Genomic DNA, 16,310 nt, shown 5'->3' on the forward strand with positions numbered 1-16,310 from the left:
CCTGGACTTGCATTGTCAGTCTGAGAAAACTATTTTCCTGCCACTCGTGCAAAAAACATTAGTGCCTGTGCAAGCCTGTGAATATTAGTACAGGCATGGGACATTAAAACGAGAGAACACCTCCTATTTATGCTATGCGTTTCTTCCCAGCTGGCTACATAAACTCACAGTAACCAAGCAGCCAGATCAGTGTAAAAGTGTGCCCCTGCTGTGAAACCACTGCAGCCTTTAAGGCAGCATTGTGTGTCGGCCCATGATTGCCTGTGCGCCGCGGCACAGAGCTCGCCGTACATTTCTATAGCAAGGCTCAACGTGAAATATTGTATGTTCAATTGTCACCATGGGAAGCAGGGAAAACATAAGAGTAAGTGAAAAAAAGCAGAGAAGCGAAGTTGGATGTATTGCCATACTGTACTTCTTGACTGTGCTGCTTTTGAATCAGCACCATTCTGTGTCGTCACCCGCTGCAGTTTAAAGAAAAGTGTGTCAAATCGTACATTCTTTTCAATAGAAAGCACACTGACGTCATAATGACACTTTTCTTCCCTTCTTTTTCTCTGTCTTTCTTCCTCTTCTTCACTCTCGACACATTCTCACCACATTTTCCATTGAAGAAACACTTACACATCTGGGTAGTATTAGCTGGGCCTCAGAAAAATAAATCAGGAAACAAGGATACAAAACGACCAAGAAAAATGGCAAAGGAGTGAGCTGTGCAACCTGATCATGTTTGGAGGTCAAACTTGGGTAACCCAAGTGTTTTTTCTGATTGCTTTGTGAACCAAAAATGTGTCCTTTTTCCGTTTTGTGGGTTCAAAAAATCTATCTTGTTAGTGCAGTGTTGATGTCAACAAGTACATCAGGGCAGATACAAATGTTAAAAAATACGCGATTAGCGTTGTATAGAAAAGCAGATAAAATATTCATTCTCATTACAAACTAACCTGCTGAGGCAGAACCGGTAAAATTGCATTTTTGTCAACAGAATCTGGTAACTTTGAGGAAGATGATATAACTGCTTCGATTCCTAGTTGAAAAATGGGGAAAATATTCTGAATCTAGTTCGGTTTTCACAGCATGTTTACACACTAACCCTCGCACCAAGAAACATGGAGTCCACATCGGCTGCAGTTATATGGACCGAGTGAACGGTGACAGCTGGGACTGACATGTTTTTTCTACAAAAATGACAGATTGTGTCTTTTATTTATGCATCACACGTTGCCGTGCTAAATCTGTGGTTCCCTATAAATTTGGTCACTCACAAGGATAATATATTATATTATGAATGGGGTTCAAGCAAATAAAACAATATTTAATGGATTAGAAACGTGTATTGATATCATGCTAGAATGACCGTTATTTCCCAAAGCCAACACTGGATATTGGACACCAGTTTATGTTATATTTGCACAGGGAGCATGAAGTAGACTTCAGCTGTACATTAAATCTTGTTCCCAACACTATGGTTTAAAAGTAAATAAAATTAGTCTGACAGATTGATGATTCGGCAGCATAGGAACAACAACATTATGCTTTTACTGTATGTCATGAGTGAACTTTCATCCAACTATTTCTTATCAAAAGTCCTTCATATTTATTTTTTCAAACAATTTAGTGGGTAAACGTGTATGTAAGAGCTGCTACACTCTGTGCAAGAGCTTGCAAATAAATTTGATTATATATTGGAGTTACTTTCACAAGTTAAGGAAGTTTAACGTGTGCAGAGGGAAATCAAGATTGCAACAGAGATCAGGCAGGTTTTGTTTTGTAACTGAGATAAGGTTATCTGTGCAGACATCTTTGGGTCATGGGCTGTCCTGTGACTACATCTACCTGTAACTTAAAGTGTCCACAACTGTAGTTATGCACAACTTAAAGTCATCATATGAAAATGTATTTATTCATGGTTTTCATGAACAGGAAACTTTGCTGTCAAGACCAAATTTGTTTGTTGTACCAGGCTGTATTGCTGCTCTAAATTTGAGCATTTTAATATGGCGATCTATGGGGACTGATTCACTTTTCGAGTCAGCCTCAAGTGGCCATTTGAGGAACAGCAGTTTTTGCACTTTAGTGTTGACTTCATTTGTCTACACCAGCGGTTGTCAATTGGTCGCTCAGCGCCTGTTCATCATTAAGTAATCTACGCATAGAAAAGAATGTGTACTATTGTTTTTCTTAATACTTTCTTTTCCTCACATGGTCCATAGCGATATATTATACTCAACACAAAGACAATGGCTTTTTTATGCATAACAAATAACTATAAATAAATGTAATGAATATGTCCCTTTCTTTCCGTTCCCAGGTGCCTCCCCGTATCCTGGTGTCCAGATTGATGAAGAATTTTGTTGCCGACTGAAAGAGGGAACCAGAATGAGGGCACCAGAATATTCTTCCTCTGAAATGTAAGAAACCCTATTAAACCTCAGAACAACAAAACTCGCTGACAGGTTTGAAAGACATTTGTCTTTGTAAATTTAGCAAATATAAATCACGTAGTCTGAGCAGATTCTGTAAAAATCAAATAATTCTGGACCATTAATCTGTGCCACTGACAAGTCGTTAGTGACTCCGTTGTTACCAACAATTCAGGGACTTTTCCGCTGAGCTGGACTAAACTGCAGTTTGTGTTTACACAAAGCAGAGAGGAGACAAGTAAACACGTCAAAAAGTTGAGCAGTCAATTATCTATAGTATGTAAAACCACCACTGGTTCAAGTATTGGTAGCACCTGAGGGCACCATGGAAATGTTGTACATGTTCATTCCATGTTTTTTTGTTTTTTTTTTTTTAATAAAATAAGCAATCAAAGAAATTCAGCTTTATATATATATATATATATATATATATATAAAGCTGAATTTCTTTGATTGCTTATTTTATTTATCATTATAACTTTGTAATACAACACAAAAGAAACGTCTGAGTTCTCTCTACTTGTAGCCATGGTTGTATTCTTTTCATATAGGTGCTGGATTTTATATTGCAGTAAAAAATAAGCCCACAGGAAGTAAAAATGTGGCAGGAGGAGAAACACCCAAAATCTCCTCAGGATTTAGTATACTTCAGTAAACAAGAGAAACAAGAAATGAAGGTAAAATGTGTGCTGTCCATCTCTAGGGAACAGTGAAGTAGACTGTTTGTGAGCAACAAATGTACTTTATGTGCTGATTATCTGTTCTATCATGTAAAATGTGAAAAAAAATGATGGAGGTAGTTTATGCTATAAAAAAGACTGATATCCCGCTTAACTGTCATTTGTTGTAAATGTTTGGCCTTCCTATAGCTACAGAAGTCATGTTTATCCCAGAGAGCCAGCTCTGTATATTGTCCCCACACAGGCTGAGCTGCAAGTAAAAGCCTCCCATATCGATACGCGACTAAGAGGAAGCATTGTTTCCTTCTCCCTCTTTGCAGTCACACCAGCAGGTCAGGGGTGCCTGATAACAATCATGGGTAATCCTGCTCTGTATTTTGCAGGAGGAAACATTAGCTACTGATTATCTCTGCAGCGGCAAGCTTGAAGCTCTGAAGTAGTTTCTGACTGACAGTGGCGCAAATGTAACTGAGCACCACATTTAAATGCCGCGTCTGGAGCCCAAGTTCCCCCCAGTGAGGAGGGTTTTTGAGCTGGGATCGGAGGATTCTACCAGACATAAATATCTGTGGGAGAACACAGAGTCCTCGTCTTTGGTGTCGTTGCTGTCATTCACTGATGCAGCTAGTCAGAGTTTTTTGAAATAAGACTCTTCTATCCAATGTGCAACTGATCAGAACCCAGCAATCACTGCCTGAGCTTTCCCCACAACATGTGTGCATACGTTGTGTCTGGTTTTAGTTTAAAACGACTCACTGGGTTAAACTTTGCAAACCTTATTTATTTTGAAAGCATAATGCTGCACTTCTGCCTAATAGTGATGTAGTATCAAAGGTCCAGAGCACTAAAGCATCATGCGCCAAGTAAAGCTAACTGAATGAATTTATCAGCTACACAAAAGAGACACTGATTGGAAATGATACACAAAATCTAATCCAGACTGCAGGTTTCAGTCAGAGCCAACGATCTCTCGTACTTTCCATCACAATTCAGGCAGTCCATTGACTCGCCAGATTACATATTTTGCATTCTTATGACTGTGAGGCCTGCCTCAAATTTAAAGCCAAGATAAAACTTGCTGATATCAGTTCAAATGGGATGCACAGCAGTGCACTCAGTCAGAGGGTTGTGTTCTGTTGATCCCCTCCAGAGCTCTGCAGTTGATCACAGGTGTTCGTAAGCCCAAGTTTTGACACCGTGACCTCCCATCCCAAACTGGGAATAGAAGAATGATGAAAAACACATGAGGTTGCAGGCAGTGTCGTATAGTTTGTGCCACTGCTGCCCATCAGGAATGTTGTCTGCCGCCTGTTAATAAGATCCCCCGTCATGATGCATCGCAGAGGAATTTAGCGGATGCTACACGGAGAGTGGGAGCACAATAAAAAAGGATGCTCATTTCCCATCCTACAGCCGCCCAACCGGACGAAGTAGCTCATGTCTGCAGAATCTTTCCCCCCCTCAGAAACACCAAACTCCCAAAACATGTGGAGCCCTGCTATTTATTCTCATTATGAACCAGGCAGGAAATGTGGCCTAAATTGTGCAGTCATACAATGTGTGCACTTCCTCCTCAACGATATGCATAGAGGCTGTGATCATCCACATCCTGTCACTGTTAGGAGGGCTACCACCTGGACGAGTGCGCTCTACATTCATTAAGGTGGGAATCACAGCCGCTCGGCCTCTTTCAGTCGGGCCTGACAACACTGAGCAGAGCAGACACATGCAAACACAGATGGAGAGGAGGTGGAGTCGATGAAGCAGCAAGACGCCAACAGCTTGTCCAAGTCCTCAGACCTGAGAGTGACTAAATATGATGCCAAAAGGGGATCATAATGGTTTTATTTATATAAAACCAAGGCTCTCTATGGGGAAAGTGGTGGTTGCTGTAACAGAAACAGAATAGGGGTCCATCATTGACAGATCCCAATCAGTAACACGGTGTGAACACAATTTAAACAGCCTCCGTGGTGCTCTGTTTCTAAATTCCTCCACGAAATGAGGCAGGCCACAGCAATGGAAACTCAAATAAAGGCTCTCAGTCCTCCCACATGAGCAGAGATGCTGACAGCTTGTCAGAGACCTGAGCAAGGCTGTCTTCACACCCAACACCAACAGAGAGTCAGATACAGTCCCAGAGGCTCAGGATTACTTCAAAATACAGAACAAGATGTACGAATGGTCTAAATGACAGTTGAATCGGAGGTGGACCAGATGTGGTTGCTAAGTGCAAGGAGGTTTGTTTACTGAAGATGAAAAGACAAAGGACCACCAGACCTGAGGTTGATGTTTTTCTTCCTGAAGATGTTACATTTTACGATACATCAACCCACATGGATCGTATGTTGATCTTGGCGTGAGCGTTAAGTCCGTCTATCCAGAGAAGCTGAAGACTATATGTCTGTCTTGCAGTGTGTATTCAGTTGTGTGTTCTGTACTCACAGATATCAGACGATGCTGGACTGCTGGCAGGGTGAGCCACAGGAGCGACCCACCTTCACTGAGCTGGTGGAAAGGCTGGGAGACTTGCTTCAGGCCAGCGTGCAACAGGTACGACTCCATATTAGTTCAAGCTTCACTGTTGGGCTCTGGGGTGAAACGAAACGATAAATTGATGGTATTACCACATGGTACACCTAACTAACTAACTAACTGACAAACACCTCAGTAAGATATTACTAGTTAAATTACACACATGTTTGAGGAATGCTGACCATCCTGTTGCTTTATGGAACAATTTTAGCGATATTAGTCACTAGATCTGCAGCATGAGTCACAAAGGCTGCAGATATTCAGCAGGCAGGGCTGATGATCAGCGCGCTGCATATAAAGACGTTTCAGTGCAGAGTCTCACCAAGGGGGACGCTCAGTGTAACTGAGAAAGGAAGTAACACTCAACACAAACACTTGGTTCCCTTTGAAATTGCACTATCAGCCTCATAGGAGGAACCACACTTCAAAACACATGGAAAAACAATGTAATTACCAGTGTGATGCAAGTTAGCATTGTCTGGTATGATTGCTGTTAACTGCCACAAAGTGTTTGTAGATTTTATACGGCTGTCAGGGGGCAAAATAGTTGTCAGGTCTGCAAATAGCACTTCATGGTATGTGGTTATTGTGCAAATATAATAAACTGAAAGGAAACATTACTTTTACATGCACTTGCCTTTTTTACAGCTGACAGTTTAGTTTGTAATGCCGTTAATGATGGTTCTGTTCCGTTCAAGTGCCCAATAAATAACGACAGTATAGTGATATCAAGACATGGAAACAGAGCAGCTAAATGGAATTTAGCGATCATTAGGTCAGTTTTTCAGAGACTATGTTCAGGCAAAAGTTGCCTACATCTGATATTTAATTTTTTGTTTGCTCATATGTAAGTCCGATCTGATTTGTTGTGTGAAATCACACTGGATCTGAATCGTTAATTATTATTTGCATCACTTCCACATGTGATCCTAAATCAGACACAGGTCAGATTTTCTGCAGTCTAAACAGTCCTATGGGAATTCACAAAAATCTAACGTCACTTGCCTGAACTGAGTGTTTGCTGCAGGAGTCCTGTCCAAAGGCACTGACAGATGTCGTAAGAAATAGAAGACCATGATCAGTTCACACTGGAATCTGATATTACCTTTTTTTTTTTTTTTTAAATAATGTGAACAAACAAATAAAAAATCTAATCTGGACAATAAATGAAAAGTGAGCATTAGGACTTGTGGTGTTAAGTTTAGGTAGGGTCACTTTCTGTGGCCGCATGTCTCACCTCTGTGTGTGATGTGGATCCAAGCAGACTTTGCTCTGAGCTCTGAACATGTTATTAATCATAATCATCAGTGAGACAGAGAATCCGAAATGCAATAAAAATGGGATGTGCTGCTTTTTACATCATAGTATACCATTCTGCATGCAACTATCTCTATTTCAAATAAACCCTTAAAAGACTGTATATCATATTCTCCATTCAAACGAATATGACCAAACAAAAGAACAGCACTCAGCATCAGCTGTCAGGATAGAAAAACTAATTGAAACAAAACCAGATCGTTGGCAGTCATCAGTATTTTCAAGAATCTTCCTTCCACTGAGGAGAACAGGCTTCTCGGCATACATTACTGCAGGAAACACGCAATGAAAAGGAATTATATTTCACTACTTCTACGTCCAGTGAAGTAATAAGAGATAACGACAAGGTCACACCTCACATCGCATTAAAACTGAAGCATGTTGCGTTACAAATGAGTCTGTGAAAGCTATCTTCATGATAAACACTTCAGACTGGACAGAGGGAGCAGTGAAGGGGTTTGACAATCATTAATAAAGCTTTTGTTGCAGAGCAGGAAGGCCGGTCGTGAACTCTGCCGCCGCCTGCTCTGACCTCATGGACGTTGTTATGGATTTATTAGGCATGACTCTAGTTTCTTTGGCTGCTCACCACAACCTGTGCATGTGTGTGTTTGCATAGCGCACATCGCATCAACGCATAAATCTGCTTGTCTCATTGGTTTAGGAGGGTAAGCACTACATACCCATCAACACAGCCTTGCTGGCGAAGGTGGGAGACCAGACCGCCACAGTGATATCAGAGGAGACACCGACACGACCTGTTTCCCAGCGCAACTCAGGAAGCAACTGGTGAGGATGAGTGTCACTGATTTGTTGATCCAACTTTTTGGTGAAAAGTTCCACAACAGTTGGACGGATTGCAGATAAATTTTTCTCAGACATTAGTGTAAAATCCCTCTTGCTCTGGAGATCTCCTTGATTTTCTTCCTGCACCAAGAGCAGGCTAGAGCCTTCACTCATAAAATATTTGAATATCTACTGAAAGGTTTTGCACACAATTTTTCACAGACATTCATGGTCTGATGATTTTGGTACTCCCCAGACTTGTCTACACCTGACGTTTGCGGTTTTGAGTGTTTAGCCTTGAAATCTGGCATCGACATTCATGTCCCCCTCAGGATAAACTGTAACCACTCTGTCTCCTGTAACTTTTAATCTAGAACCATCATCGGGTAAAAATTTATATTTGTCTAGTATTTGATTTTATGATCATATTCCCACAAAACCAATAAACACAGCTGTGCCCACGTAGAGCCACACAGAGCTGTTAGCTTGGCCATAAACTCTTGGTCTTGTTGGCTCAAATGTGTTGCACTCCCCTATGAACTTGTTAAGACATTCAAAGGAAATAAATCACCTTGTCTGACGTACATGTAAACCAATCCTCAGACTGTTATAGGCAAACAGCGCAGAGTCTGTTTTTCAAAGGAAATGCCTAAATCATTTTCCCATTTCACACTGAAAAATATCTAAAACAGTTATTGTTCCTGTCACGCTCAGACTAAACGCAGGAGGAGGAGAGCAGGAGACCATGTAGGTCGGACTGGAGGACAATGACAGACCTGATTGGCGCATGATAAGAAATATACGATGGCAGCTTTCAGTGTTGTGGCTCCTGTGAGGAATTTCCCTGAAAAACCTTAGAGCCGGCCACAAGATTTACGTCCACCTAAAATAATATTTGTTGAGCTCTTGGATTTTCACAGGTCCTCCAAGCGTGTTTATTGAGGAGGTGCTGAAAAGCAGTAATGACAGTTAGCCCTTTAGTTAAATTAAGCTGCCGTTTTGGCCTCTGAGTGTTGAAATGCAAAGCAAACACGGTGTGTTTTCAAAGGACAATGTCATAGATGCACCACATTGTTGATGTAAGTGATTAAGTTCCTGCGGTTTTGTTGCTGAACTTTGCCTTTTTGCCTCCAGTGTAATCAAAGGAGTCTCTAAACAGTAACTGAACATTTTAAGGTGTTATTCTTAAGCTTTGAAATATTTTTTTCAGGAACATTAAGATCCGTCCTGCTAGCGTAAAAACCTTCGACGAGGTTACCATGGAGGACGGGACGAATGAGAACCACGAGGTGAGTTATTCAGACAACAAAACCAGAAACAGACACATAACAAGAACCGTAACTTTCCTGAAACAAGATCTGAGCTTCATGCAGGAAGTTAAATTTTGTTATTTACAGTTTAACTGTATGACAGTGTATAGCATGAATTTGAAAACGTTTCTCTTTGTTTTTAGTTTTTAGTTCAGTTTCAGCAAACTTTTTCTCAGTTTCAAATCAGCTGAGCTTGTGACACATTTACTTAAATAGTTTGTTGTGTTCTTTAGTTTACACGGACTTAAGGATCCTACATCCGGTCAGATTTATCAAGTGTCCCATTTTTGTAGTTGCACATGATTTCAGGAAGCTGGATAAGCCTTCTTCCAAATTTGCTAATTGGAGTACTTTGAAAGAAACTGGCATACATATCAGTAACCACACACTAGTATTTATCATGGATATAAAGATATGAATAGCCAGATTTCTCTGTGCTCCATATAAGTGCCATATTCCAAATAACATCAAATCCATTATAAGCCTCATAACTATGATATTGCTATGCATGGGAACACAGTCTGTCTAGATAATTCCCTGGAGTCCTTCTCATAGTATTTGCTTTAAACTTTGGTTTTGAGAAGTTCTACAACATTAAAATTTTACTAACTTACTACAATACTTAGATTTATTCCTTAGATGCTTTTAATATAAAATAGCAAAGCAAAGGCAAATGATGGTTGTAACCCTCTGAACCACAAGCTGATTCCGGGTGTTTTCTGCTCTTGTGACATTTTAACTCACTGTGGGCTCATTTTTCACTGCACTATAAAGACCTGCACCTCTATGGAAATGGAACAACAATGGCTGGAAGAGCAAACAAAACATATTTTGTGCAGTGTAATAAAGTTAAAATTGCACAAATTTTAATTCTTTAATTATTAATTTTCCAAAATTAAATGAACCTGGAATCAAGTGTGAGCTGGTGTTACCCTTTTTAAAAAACACGAGATGCCTTTCTGGCAGGTTTCAGGGATTAGCGAGTTAATAATTCCCCCTCTGTGTCTCCATCTTTGTCAGGGTCAGTCGGACAGCGGGATGGGCCTTTCCTCTGACAACATGAAGACACTGATGCGCTTTGAATCACTGGCAGGCCGACCTCTGAGCATCATGGCTCTGGCGTACGTACACTGCACCACTCCTCCACATGCCCTGCGAGAGGCGAACCAACACACACAAACACACCAGAAAACACTGCAAAGTACCTGCTTGGAAACCCTCCCCACTGTGCTGGAATGTAGACGCTATAACTGTCATACAACACACAAACACAGAGTTTCTTCTGCCTTAAAAAGAAGTCAGCGGCTAGTTTTCCCTTTTGTCTGAGGACACCATGCGTGAGGGACAGCGGCACAAAGGAGGAGTGGGAGGGAAAAAAGCTTGAAGGTGACAAACTGAAGGACTCGACACAAAAGCAGAGAGAGGTTTGGCTGTTTTAAGAGAACACATTAAAAACTCTTTGTTTTCTCCAAGAGCGGCCTGAATGAGATACCTCCCAGACTGACTTAACTTATGAGTCATGGCTGTCTGCTATAATGCAGTGCTAAGCAACAAATACACATAATCTCAAAGGCGTGACGTAGACAAAGTCTTTCTCTGAGATCGTGCAGATCTTTGATGACTTTAAGATGTGGATGTTGGAAAAAAAAAATTCAAGGAGGAAAACATTGAGACAATGTGGTCTCATTTTAGAGGTTATTCAAGGAAAAAGTGAAATATGGGAGAGATTTCTGTAAATCTTTTTCTTATGAGGCTCTCTGTAGGTGTCTTGAGGCTTACATGTGAAGTTTATAGCAGCTCAGTGGCAGGGTTAATTTACAGGGTCGTACCCCTGAACTCAGTAATTACACTTTAAACCTTTTCTCATTCTTCTGCTGCTCCCTGCACAGTAGCAACTATTAATGCTCCTTCAAAGTGTTGTGGCTTGCACTCAAAGGATTTAAAGGAGGAACGACAGTGAAGTAAATTGTCCCAGAGCAAATCTTTCAAATCTCTGCTAAGTTGAAGAGGGAAAGATTCAAAACTCGTGAAAACGACATAAAAGCACGTATAAATTATTAAGAGTGAACATGTAAACAAGTGCTGGGAAAGTAACTTATGAGACGCACTCAGAGTTAACGACACGCTCTAGAGCGCTGTAATTAATTTACAGCTCGCCAAACTCACACCCACCCGCCCACAGCGTCCTTCAGATCTCTAAACTGAGAGTGGAGGACTCACTGCAGGCCTGCTCGTCCCTCAGCGTGGCAGAATGAAGCAGCCCAGGCATCCAGAGAATGATCTATATTTTAAGAGGAGGACTTCCTTGCTGGGCAGCCGCTCAATCACTGCCACCTTTGAACTCGGGAGGGTTTTAAAGGGCCTCCCCTGCTGTAATTCTTTCGTATACCAGCCCACCTGATGCTCCCCCAGGCCTCACTGCTTCTCTAGACTCACTTCTCTGCCAGTAGGACAACTCTTGATGAGCGCTGATTGAACAGTGGTGTTCAGGGAACCTCCCTCAACATTACACAGTAGATTTTTAGGAGATAAACTGCTGTTGCTAAAATTCACAACAGTACGAGTTTTGTTTTGTGCAACACTGAATCTTAGACAATAAAACCAGCTAATATTCACACTTGAAGCTGTTTGTTTTCACATTTTGCTTTTAAAGTGATAAAAAAAACAAAAAAAAAAAAACAGTGAAACTACTAAGCATTCCAGGTCAGGACAAAGTGATTTCTTTACCCTGGCTCACTTTGTTTCCTGTGGTTCAATTGTACCTCCACCCTGCGCCTGGCATTGGCAAGACAACACTGTACTATTGTTAACTATTTTGATGCCTGGTTTACCAGGTAGTTTCTTCATTAGAGTGACATTCCAGTACAGCGGCGTCCCTTCCCCCTGCTGGGCATTGACCCTTTAGCCTTGAGAGAGGAGCCCTGGAAACCCTTAGCAACGCCCGAGACAATAACAGGCAATTACTCATATTCTGGGCATCAAATGAAGCAGAAAAGCTCAGGATGATTGATTACATCATACGTGAATGAGGGAAGGTTGGTGTGATTGTACAGCTTCACAAGGGGCAGTTTTTAAATCAAAGAATATCCAAACAGCTCTCTATTGTGAGGGGAGCCGATTCAAGTTGTCCTGGAGAAAAAGAAACCTGCCAGGAAAGAAAGAACTTGATATCATGCACATTATATTAAAGTGCACAGCTTGTTGTTTACCTGTTCCCACTAAAGGCACCGATATTCACACAGATTGTCAGATTGTCTACATTTTAGCAGCCAGATTCATTTCACAGATGATACAATGCTATAAAAAGTCTTTGCAAAAGGGCTTAAAATGTTTTGTCAATAATGAGGACAGAAGTGTTTTTAGTCCTGTGTCACTTCTTGGTCAGGATGTCAGCTGATCATCCTGTCATGCCAAACTGATTTGTTGTGTCTGTTGCTTGTTTATTCAGTGTTTTTGCAATTAGGAGCCTATTACTTGGAGAGGCCTGACGATGTGACTCCACTGACAAGGCTGCATCACTGTTTTCAGCTGGCCATAAAGGCTGACGCATAGCCCCAACTACTGATTATTTTAATTTTTTGAATAATAAATTCATCTTTTATGTTAAAAATTGTCAATAATGGTAAAAGAAAAGAAAAAAGTCTGACACATCAACCCAAAGCCAAATGTGACATCTTTAAATGCATTATTTTATCCATTTAATCAAAGAGTATTTATTTTACATTGATCTAAAACTGAGAAAAGCATTAAAGCTTCATGTTTGAGAAGCAGAAACCAGAAAATATGTTACTGTTTTTCTTTAAGAATTGCTGTAAAAATAGTTTTTTTAACTGATATGGTTAAAAATTGTCATGATGAAATAGAGAGGAAAGCTTTCTAAATAAATACTGTATCGCTATAAATACAATTCTCACATCTCAGTGACAGGTTGGTCTGTGTTTTTAGGTTGTTCTTAAGCATGTGAATGATTTTTTGTGTGTGTTGTTATGTTGCAACCACAGCTGCCTTGAATTGTCATTTTAGTGCTATGTATTTAAACCCCCTCTGTCACTTTCTGTCACATTGTTATTGACTTTGGGCTCATAACGTCTGCACCTATTTGGAAACATGGCAACCATGGCCAGAAGTCCACAACACTTGAAAAAAAGTCTTTTGTGCTGAATGACAAAGTTTATTGTCATAAATCATAAAAACAAGAAAAAACAAAAGTTGGACTTCTGCTCTGTGTAAACACAGCCTGCAGTTAAACCGAAACGTCTGTGAATTTTTGTTAAGCAATTGTTGGTCTTAGTTGAATCACTAATGGCTTCTTAATTACACCAAGAAGCACAGAATTTTTTGTTTTTTGTAAATCAGAAAATATTTAAAAGAGACACATAGAATAAAGTCATTTTAATGAGATATCACAGTTTTAAGTGTAACTTGGTTTGCTTATGCAACAGAATGGCACATCACAGATGAGTTCAAAAACCTTTGAGTAGCTGAAAATGCAATCATTCTTATTGTTTTTACAGTTTCTGACTGATAAATGATATTATTTTCCTTTTGGGTTCAGAGGTTGGAGGACTAAGATGGCGATATTTATCCTCCATATTTAAGTTGTATGTCTTTGTGTTTTCAGGATGAAGGCGGTGAGTAAGAGTAAAGAGTCTGTGCTGAGTGACGCAGAGAAGGAGAAATATCCACCCACGGTTCCTCCTTTAGACTTGAGTCTGGACGACTCAGCTCTGGATGCCAGCCTGGAGTGTCACAGCCCGCCGCCCGACTACAACTACGTGGTGCGTTACTCCACCCCTCCTGTGTAACCTCCTGTTTCACCCCTGGAGACTCTGAGACTGACAGCCTCAAGGCCTTTGCTTTGTTCTCCTCTGTTTTGACTCTTATCTCCGGACCGTTGTGTGGCAACGTTTGAGGGGGAAACACGAGATTCCCTCTTCGAGTGTTAAGAAAAGACGCTCATGAATCCGCTTGACTGTAAACCTCTGCATCTTCCAACTTCTGGAGCGTCTGCTGTGCAACAAAAAGGAAACCTGCTGTGCGTTGATTCCTTTCCAGTTTTCAGGCGTAGGCTCACGTCAATGCTGCTGGTCCGTTCCACATTCACTGTGATATGTCAAACAGCTGAAAACAGGCTCAGGTATTTCTTTGATCTACTGTGAAACAAACCACAATGATCCCAACTGTAGCACAGATCTGAACAAACCTTTGATGATGATGAAGACAAAGCATCTAGGACTGAAAGAAAGAGGTCTAATCAGGCTGTTTAAATGTATTTTAATGTTATTTTTTGAAGAAGTGAAAACAAGAAAGTGAATTTGTGGAAAAGAAAGTCAAAGAAAAGTTGTTTTTGTAATGTGGCTACATCCGTCCATGTGAAGGTTAATTTATGCTCAAAGCAAAAACAGATGAAACAAAATGAATATTAATGATAAACGTCTCTTATTTGAAGATATTTCTATTCTGATTTTATTTTTAAAAAAATAAAAATAAAAAATTCAGCTCAGTAACTCAGGTTGACCCAGAGTGACGGAAGAGAAGGAGGACTCTGGACTGAACGGATGTTTTTTAAGTTCTCTTAGGTTATGGAAAATCAGACATTAATGGGGGAAACAGGGTAGAGCTGACAGTAAGAACAGATTTAACATTACAGCTCGACCATGAAAACGATTAAATGATGAGTTACTGCATGAGTACACTCCTCCTCCTGTCCCAGTCGGATGTTGACTTGTTGTGTTTTTTGGTAAAAACTCAAAAGAAAGTAAGCCGCAAACCAGATTTGTGTATTTTCTTGTGTACAGATTTAGTTAGAAACATGAGATGAGAACAAGACTTCATAGGAACAGTTTAATCAGAAAGCACTAGTTAAATGAATTGTGTATTTAAATAGATTGTAAACACTGCCACGTAGTACTCCACCTCTGTTTAGATTGTTACGTAAAAGTTAACCAAAGGATTTTCCAGCTCAGTCTTCCTGATGTCAACATGTAATACCCTGATGTTTAGTTCCAGACTTATATGCTGTTTGTGCTGCTGTAATCACTGATAGTAAAAGCTGAGCGAATCTGCTTCTGCAGAAAGAGCTACGTTGGATATTCTCCGTCCTTTATCTTGTGCTAGTGAAGCTTGCAGTGCAGGTTTCAGAAACTCTACGTGTGTGTGAAGTTAGCAGCAGTCTGTTGTGACTCACTGTTACATTAATTAACATGTAAAATCTCCACATTGAGCAATTTATTTTTAAAAAAAAAAAAAGAGAGAGAGATTTACGAACCAAAACCTTCAGTCTCGCTGGTTTCAGCACACACACATTCTGTAGAAACACAGCTAGCTTGTGTTTTTTGACCACTAAAGACACAGTATTTGTCAAATGGTGTGCAGTGGATGTTTCCAACTGGTGCATTTCCAAATGAGGTTTTATGTTTGTGACCAAATTATTGTTTATGTGGAGAATTGATAATGCACTGATACTTTTTCAGGCCATTTCCCAGACATGTATTAAGTCTAGTCCAACACTTCAGGCCTCATCCATGTCTGGAGAAACAGAGCCTTTGTCAAGTATAATTTTTGTATTTTAAAGGTATATTATTATAAAACAGTGTTGAGGGTCACATGTTACAAAGATTTTATTTTTTGCTTGTATTTAACTCTTATCTGTAGTAAGCTACATAGTAAGAAAATTAACGTTTGCAGTATTTGTTGTATTATTTCTTGCCGGCCTAACATCATCGATGTATTGCTTTCATTTAATGGATTATGTTCTTGTAATTCTGTCGTACATTTCCAGCTTCATATGAACGGTTATTTTCTGCTGTCACAGTACCTTTCAAAGATTTCACCCTGATCACAAAGAGAAGTTTGGATGTTGGATTTTATTGCATTTCTTTACAAATAACCACGACTGTTAACCCCTGCAGCAGCTCCGACCTTCCTCCTAGCTGTTGTTGACGTAGTGCAACCAGGTAGTTTTAATGAAAGTAATGTTCCCAACACTGTTAACTGAGCATATGAAGTAAATAAATGAATAAAGATCTATATTTATACATTACATGTAGTCTGGTGTCATATTTCTCTGAAATACTTGTATGAGGAAAACACATTCATTCATTCTCAGCAGGCGCTACACTGCCGAGTGGCTGTAGGAAATTTGCACAGACATTTATGATTCCCAGAGGATGAATCCTAATGGTTTTGTTGATCCTCTGACTTCTCCTCCAGCGCCGCCATGACGCTGACGTTTCAGGCCCAGAGAGAAAACTATCAGA

At 40.2% G+C, this 16,310-nt stretch overlaps 1 protein-coding gene across 2 annotated transcripts in view; it reads left to right on the forward strand.

The window, feature by feature from the left end:
• Nucleotides 1-16,093, forward strand: part of kdrl (kinase insert domain receptor like) — a 49,256-nt gene extending 33,163 nt beyond the window's left edge. For both annotated transcript variants that reach the window (XM_008303798.1, XM_008303806.1), the window contains exons 25-30: nt 2,312-2,411; nt 5,551-5,656; nt 7,620-7,744; nt 8,952-9,030; nt 10,072-10,172; nt 13,673-16,093. In XM_008303798.1, the coding sequence (XP_008302020.1) occupies nt 2,312-2,411; nt 5,551-5,656; nt 7,620-7,744; nt 8,952-9,030; nt 10,072-10,172; nt 13,673-13,856 (695 nt within the window). In that variant the 3' untranslated portion in view covers nt 13,857-16,093. The remainder of the gene's footprint in view (nt 1-2,311; nt 2,412-5,550; nt 5,657-7,619; nt 7,745-8,951; nt 9,031-10,071; nt 10,173-13,672) is intronic.
• The last annotated feature ends 217 nt before the right edge of the window (nt 16,094-16,310 follow it).

The sequence above is a fragment of the Stegastes partitus genome, unplaced genomic scaffold (assembly GCF_000690725.1).
Source record: "Stegastes partitus isolate 25-593 unplaced genomic scaffold, Stegastes_partitus-1.0.2 Scaffold39, whole genome shotgun sequence".
Lineage (NCBI taxonomy): Eukaryota > Metazoa > Chordata > Actinopteri > Pomacentridae > Stegastes > Stegastes partitus.